At 38.0% G+C, this 7908-nt stretch overlaps 1 protein-coding gene across 1 annotated transcript; it reads left to right on the top strand.

The window, feature by feature from the left end:
• Window positions 1-611: 611 nt before the first annotated feature.
• LOC107187513 (septin-2) lies at window positions 612-6271 on the top strand. The gene is made up of 9 exons (XM_015575631.1): window positions 612-621; window positions 835-1011; window positions 1086-1178; window positions 1766-1931; window positions 2017-2167; window positions 2546-2711; window positions 3699-3867; window positions 5426-5507; window positions 5912-6271. Exons 1-9 carry the CDS (start codon window positions 612-614, stop codon window positions 6071-6073), a joined length of 1176 nt encoding a protein of 391 aa, XP_015431117.1. The 3' UTR covers window positions 6074-6271.
• Window positions 6272-7908: the final 1637 nt, after the last annotated feature.

Genomic DNA, 7908 nt, shown 5'->3' with positions numbered 1-7908 from the left:
TGAAAACATTATACTGTATTGACTTTATCATCATAATTATAAAAAGAAGCCATCCATCTCTAACTAAAACTATCTTCAACATATTTTCTACAAAACTGGACTAGTACCATTTTAGAAAAAAAAACGACTCAAATAACTATTGTAAGGACAGTGGACGTCTGCACGTGTCATGCAGCTGTCCAGAAATCCCTATTTGTGATGCTTTACCGACTGCATTGTCAGGCCCAAGATGCAATGATCATCGAGACCTTTAGCTACCTGGATTGGATCGCAGCGGAACTATTATCCCAAGCGTTCAACCCTGATTCACTGATCACACCCTTAAAACAGTAGTCGTATCTACAGATCAGTGGAAATCTATCGATAAGATCGTCTGAGTATCGAACATCGAGCCAGGAAGCGCAGCGAAAACTGAACTTCACAATGGAACGACGGACTATTGATCGGTCGGTGGTGATGCGCCAGCGCAGCGCGATCCTGAGGGCGACAAAACAGTAGCCGATCTGAACCCCCTCATTCACGTCCCATACGGTGGCGAAAACACCCGCCGTTCGTCTAACTTCGGTGTTGCTGTCCCCGACACTGGCAAAGTGTCGTCGCGCGTGGCTAACATGTCCGGTGGTACGTGTGTACGTTTTTCTTTGATATTTAGGCCCTTGGTCTTCCTCTCTTCTCTTTCAAGGGAGCATGACAGAGAGGAGGATGAACGCCAGAAATGGTTGAAGGGGGTGAGACGATGTGGAGGAAAGAGGCTAAGCTAGAAAGAATGAAGCGAAGATGACAAGAGACGATCCCGAGGGTAGCTGGTTTAATCGTTTTGTCTTATCCATCAAGACAGGGACTATATCGGATTCGCCACGTTGCCCGAGCAAGTGCACAGAAAGTCGGTTAAAAGGGGATTCGAGTTCACCTTGATGGTGCTGGGTGAGACCGGTCTTGGAAAGTCCACCCTGATAAACAGTCTGTTTCTTGGAGATCTTTACAAGGATCGTCGTATTCCCGATGCTGGAGGTTTGTAGTTAATGGTCCTGTTTGATGGATCACAACTATACTGGAGTAATCTTTCAATGAGGATTTGATTTTAGAACGTATAGAGAAAACCACGACGATAGAGAAGAAGACGATGGATATAGAGGAACGTGGCGTCAGGCTACGGTTGACGATCGTTGATACACCAGGTAAGATTTAGTTTCGTGTTTTTGAGATAATTTCTTCCATTGATTCCTTGAATCCCCTTAAATCTCATGGGCCTCCACTAAATTTGGTTTATTCAGTACCTTACCATAGTAATTAATATTTAGTCGTGAAACGAAAAAAAATTGTGTCATCTATATATGAATTAACAAATTAACATCCGACGTTATGCATAATAGAATATCTATATCCTTGGAAAATGTTTAGTCACTTAAAGCGCAAGTTTGAGGTAGTAGCTGAAAAGCAACAATCTCTATAAAGCGTAACTTTACGATTGTCAATGCATTCGAATATACACGTTAAAAATTGTATTACACACTCTGCATTGATAAAGTTGAACAATAACATTCAATACAAATTTATTGGCAATCACACTACAGCAACAACTGACCTCACTAATTTCTCACCACGATCCAAGTATCGACTATAAATCTAAAGGAAGTGACATTATTTAACAATAATTCTTCCACATAAGTAGACTACACGAAACATTATGCAAAATAACATGTTTTTGAAGTGATTTGTACAGCCAGATAAGAAGGTTAAGAACATTTTCTTCCATTTCTTCCAGGATTCGGAGACGCAGTGAACTGCGAGGACACCTGGAAAGCGTGCTCGGCGTACATAGACGAGCAATTTCGACAGTATTTCACGGACGAGAGTGGATTGAACAGGAAGAATATCCAAGACAATCGAGTCCACTGTTGTTTATACTTCATTCCTCCTTATGGTCACGGGTACGGTTTCGCGCGTCCATTTTATTTATTCAAAATGTCAGGTGCGACTTTTTCCCGCCATATTCCCCATGTCTGTTTTCCGTAGACTCAGGCAACTCGATATGGAGGTACTGAGGCGATTACATCGCAAGGTGAACGTCGTTCCCGTGATCGCGAAGGCGGACACGTTGACCACATGCGAAGTGAAGCAACTCAAGGAACGGATCCTCGCAGACATCGAGGAGAACGAGATTCAGGTAGCGTCTATGGTGGGCCATAGACGAACAAATGTGTTCGTCCTTAACGATCTATGATTGATCGATCATTAGCATTTTTGGTCGTGCAATTCGAATAGAAGAGTTCAAAATCTGATATTATTTAAAGGGGACAGTTTTTCATTCTAGATTAAAAAACTTAAAATATAATAGTCATTTTTGCAGTTTTTTGTATTATTTAGAAATAGTTAAAAAAATAATAAGACGCATTTTATTACATATTGTATTTACTAAGAAAAAAATCCCTAAAGATAGCTTAACTTTGATCGATGTTCAATGAGATCGAACGAAACCGTACGAAAAAGAAAAAAATAGTAAGAGAAACAGAATGTAAAAGAACACACAATGCTTTGCACGTAGATATATCAGTTTCCGGACTGTGATAGCGACGAGGACGAGGAGTTCAAACAACAGGACAAGGAACTTAAGGCGTGTGTCCCATTCGCTGTAGTCGGTAGCTCAACGGTGCTCGAAGTTGCAGGGAAAAAGGTCCGCGGGCGTCAATACCCATGGGGAGTGGTAGAAGGTAATTACACTTGATGCTCCGAAATACAGTGATTCCTCGATAAATGCGACACGAGCAACGGTGTTATTCCCACCACTGGGGTAGTCCCCCCGTGAAACCAATCAAAGCAGACTGAACAAAAGCTAAGCAGAGGCTTGGTTTCGGGCAAAAAATTTAATTTATAAGGGGCTAAAAACCTTTCCGCCTTGCCACGAATGCTCCGAAATGGACCCAAGTACGTCGCACTCATCGAGACATTATTGTATATATTGTGAACACGAACGATGACAAACATGGAACGCACAGTGGCCAATTGCCCGAAAAAGCCAGCAAAATTTTTAGTCAATCTCATCTCATTGTTTATACTGTTATACAGGATGTCCCGTTCTATGTGAGAAGTATTGCAGTGATGGATTCAGGACACAAAAATAACAAAGAAAAAAAGTTCGTATAAACATATATGTCGAAAGTATAACCTTGTTTTCGAATTACAGCTCGTTTTACGTTGCAACTGGCGTCATCAAGTTTGAAATGACACAGGACACAGTGATATTGATGCGTGTAGTTCACTACATAAAATCGTGCTCATATTCCAACGTGAATAGTCACCAATCAGAGATTTCAATTGCTCAGATCATAAATTAGGATTTTTCTAAAGGGACGATTTATACCTAAAAATCTCAACAATTATCTGACTCCTTCCATTTACCGTGAGGGGGGGGGGGCATTGCTAGGTGGACTACAGAACGCACACAAGATTTTTCATTTTCCGGTGTAACAGTAACAAAACGTTCCCTCGTAAAATCACAAATCGATTCTTTTAAGCTTGTAAAGTTTGAAAGAATTCATCGAATCGAGGATAAAACGCACGAAGAAGGTGTAGATCTCTTCTTTGTCGCACAGACGTCGTAGAGAAACGAATTTCGTTGACTTTCTCGAGCTTTTAGACCACTGTGGAACCGATCCACCGTTATCACGATTTAACGTTCTGCTTTCGATCGAGCGCAGTGGAGAACCCGAAGCACAGTGATTTCGTGAAACTCCGAACGATGCTGATATCGACGCACATGCAGGATCTGAAAGACGTCACGCAGGACGTGCATTACGAGAACTTCCGGGCCCAATGCATTTCCCAAATATCACAACAAGCGATACGGGAACGGAGGTATTTACGCATGTAAATAAGTATTGCATTTCAGTAGGTATATTTTTCTCTAGATGTTATGTGTACAAGTATCTCAGTCTGTTCCTCTGTGTCCCTTCTCGATGTATCTTTAAAATTGTTGGGAAGAAAATGGCCGATCATCATTCATATTTTCGATTTTTACGGAGTAGTACATACAGGGTGTAACAAAAATGTTGGAGGACCCTGAAATGGGAGACTCGTGAGGTGATTTGAAACAAGTTTTTCCTTAGAAAAAATGTTATCCGAGGCTTTGTTAACGAGCTATTAACGAAAAACCCTGACCAATCAGAGCGCGAGTCTGTCAGTCGAGTTCCCGCGGTAACGTTGGCTACGCACTACGATTGGCTACGATTGTTAGGCACACGTGAGATTTGATAAAGTCCCATGCAAAAAAATCTAATTTTTGTTTAGTGGAAGTAATGGAAAAAATTGTTTGAGTTGTACATTTCGCCTAAATCTATTATAATTTCTATAATCTCAAAATAAGAAAACCACAATCCGTCATTTTGACGGGTTTGGTAGTTCTAGCGTTAATCTTATAACTAGTAATAAAACTTACAATTAGTAACGCATATTCGATTAAAATTTTTCTATTATTATTGTTATTAATTATAATCATTGTTTAGTGAACTTCCAGTGTTGGTAACGGAAGTTATTTGTAATTCAACCCAATATTTTTCAATTATAACGAGGAAAAGAGCAACTTTGATACGTTTAAACGACCATTTACCTCCCAGCAACCTAGTATTTTCCTTTTCATCCACGCAATCGCTCACAATTAACCGGATACTTAGAGATTTGTGTTAACAGTATTTAAATGTTATTAAAATTCTGTAAATTGATAACTATTACAAAAGCAATGTTTAGCCTTAAAAAAATAAGCCTTAAATGCAATTTCATCAATTCTTGATTTTCGTCTTGGTTTGGCATGTAGAATCCACCCAGTGAAAATATCCCACATTTTTATTAATACCCTGTGTATGTACTGCCGTTCATTAGTATTAGGACACCTAGTTTGCCAAAAAACAAATTATACGTTTTGGGCCACTTTTATAAATTTATAGTATGTAAATGTTATCCATCAAGCTTCAATACCCTTTAAACTATGCTTGTGTCAAAACTTCACCAATTACGTAATTACCACTTATGTTCACTAAGTATTTAACCCTCTATAACCAAAAGTAATTTTTATTATTCAAACAAGTTTTTTATATGTATTATATGCTGTTTTCTACTGATCAGCTGGACACATGGATCTTAAATTTTCAATTTTTAAGGTTTCAAATTTTTAAAATAGGTTTCAGACTTTAAGGTTACATTAAGCAGTAGTATAGTACATTAATGTGCAGCCATGTTGCAATTATCGAATTATATTTGCCAATCATGGAAAAACACATTCTCATTTGCTTAATACTGATAAAACTGGTGTGGGACTTCAAAGTCACAGTGGGAACACTCTTTTCGTCTTTTCTAATTGAATTTTGTTTCTTAAATGTATTGAATGGATCAGTTACTTACAATTAGCTGACTTCGTTTCTTCTGTTCGCAGCAAACTGAAGAGAGACTCAGGACCGCATTTTGAGAACAGCATATCCGACACCGATCGACTGCTTTTGCAAAAGGACGAAGAGGTAAGGGGTCGTAGTTAATCGAATTCATCATTTAGGTCAGTGACGAGCAACCCGTGGTCTAGGTTCTTTATGCGACCCACTTCAAACAGCTAAAATAACAAAAAAAGTTAAGTGAATGCTACAGTAAATCGACAATTTTTAAATTAATAAATTAGATTTTTTAAGGTTACAATTGCAGCGGCTCCTACGGATTATTGAGTTATCAATTTTGGCACACTGCCAAAAAAAAAATGTTGCTCTTCACTGAATTTTGGTGAAATGTTTCGAGTCAAGAGTAAAATATAAAAGTTGGGCCAAGTTTAATTCAAGAAATAGAAATGGAACAATTAATCAACAGTACACCAAAATTAAACAACTATTTCAACCTCTTTCACCGTGAACTTATTCTCGAAAAATCTTTGCAGATACGTCGCATGCAAGATATACTCGCGCAGATGCAGGAGAAACTAAAAGCCACGGGTCAAGTCGGCCCTGGTATCGGTCTCAGGGGAAGAGTCGGCAGTTTGGGAAACGATTTGGACGCCACCGACGTAGAGAAGAAACGGAACAGTATTATAGACGTTTGAATCTTCGATCGTCCAAGATATATTAGGATTACGTTTCGACCGTCGAGTGCAAACTTTAGCACAAACGAGCCCGTTTTGGGTCGACACGAATACGCACAAGGTTGACGAGCAACGTATTTAAAGAGAAGGGAAACCAAGGTGTTTGTGTTTTACACCTTTCCACGCGTCGAAGATGGACGGTAATGCTTCTAAAATCATTCGCCCCCTGCGGACCGTTCGTAAGCGATCTTTCGTAGTCTGCAACATTTTTCATTTAGTAAAAGCATGTCAAATTCTTTGTTTTCATTGTACACGGTTTGTTTGAACAGTCTGTGAGCTGAAATTTTTATTGTAAATTATTTAGAATAATTTCCTTATTTGAAGAAATACATTGTTTGTAATATTCATGCTATGTACATAATTCAAGAAACAACTGTGATACTTCTTTTTCAAGATGGCGGAGATAGTGACGGTTGGAGCCTTTAAACTGTTAAAAAGTTGTTAATTGAATGTATTGCTTTCAAATGCAAAGCGCAGAGTTGTAAAAGGGTGCGGAACGAATGATTTTTGAAGCATTACAGCATTATTAATCGAACTAACTGTGAGGAGATCAGTCGCGTTAAGATCTTTATCTTATGCGACGTTTCCACTTTTATATGTATGTATATTAGCAGACGAAGTATCGTAAATTCTCAAACAGTATTTGATATCGCCACCACGCACTCACACGAACGATAAATTGTGTTGTACATATAAAAGAATGCGAAAAAGAGAGATGGCGTAAACGAATAAAGAATTACCATTGGGGAAGAATATTCGTGTAATTGTATTTTCTCTTAACAGGTCATTCCTTTCTAAGAATGAGACAGTTATAATAAAACTATACTAATCATGCGTTCACAGTTCACTATTCCCATCAACATATATTACACACACTTTATTTGAATAGAAACTGTTGTCAATTTAACAAAATGGACGATTCACACAATCATTAGTTTCCACTAAATCCTTTTAAAACCTAATCTACAATCTTATACGTATGTTTTTCTAGAAATAGTGTCGACTCTTTAACAATTCAATAACTTTCATTACATTAAAATACTTTTCAATACCTTTCAGTACCTTTCAATATGATAAATACCTTTATTCGTTTAATTCCAAGAATATAATGATTTCCTTTATAATATGTACCAAAAACTTAAGTTTTATTAAAAATAGTAACAGTACCAAAAAAAAGAATACACAGTAAACAGCACGACTATATTTTGACTGAACTTATTGATTGTGATTTAAAAGTATTAGATTGATGAAAAACAAATGATCGACAACCATTCACGACTGTACCGTTATAATGCCGTACAGATGGTTGGAAACACTGTTCACTACGATTTACTTTAATTTTACAAAATCTGTGAAACAATAATAACAATTTAAAAATGTACAAATCAACCTAATACAAAGATTCCTGTGCATCCCTGCTAAACTCAATTTTAATCTCGTACTGATAGCGACAAATGAAATTTCTGCAAGAGATTTCGTTTCTTAAGAAACACTTGATTGGTAGAACACGATTTTAATAATTGCATACACAAAGTAGCAAGCGCTTCAAAGAATTCAGGAACTGTTGCGAGCGTACCGAATAAGTGATTGCTGCTGTATAGCCAGAAAAGACAATGCGGTTTTATTATTAACTATAATTATAGGTATGGATTCGTATTAAAGTGCCCCTAAATAACTGTGATTCCATCTCCATTTCGTCGCACCAGCGGTCAGCAGCCCGGTATAAAATCCACTGGGTTCGCAAAGTTACGCTATTTTCTTTCGGAATAGTCGCGCTGGATCGTGCCAACGTGCTA

The sequence above is a fragment of the Dufourea novaeangliae genome, unplaced genomic scaffold, assembly GCF_001272555.1.
Source record: "Dufourea novaeangliae isolate 0120121106 unplaced genomic scaffold, ASM127255v1 scaffold89, whole genome shotgun sequence".
Classification (NCBI taxonomy): domain Eukaryota; kingdom Metazoa; phylum Arthropoda; class Insecta; order Hymenoptera; family Halictidae; genus Dufourea; species Dufourea novaeangliae.
The sequence above is the reverse complement of the archived record's forward strand: the minus strand, read 5'-3'. Positions and strand labels throughout refer to the sequence as shown.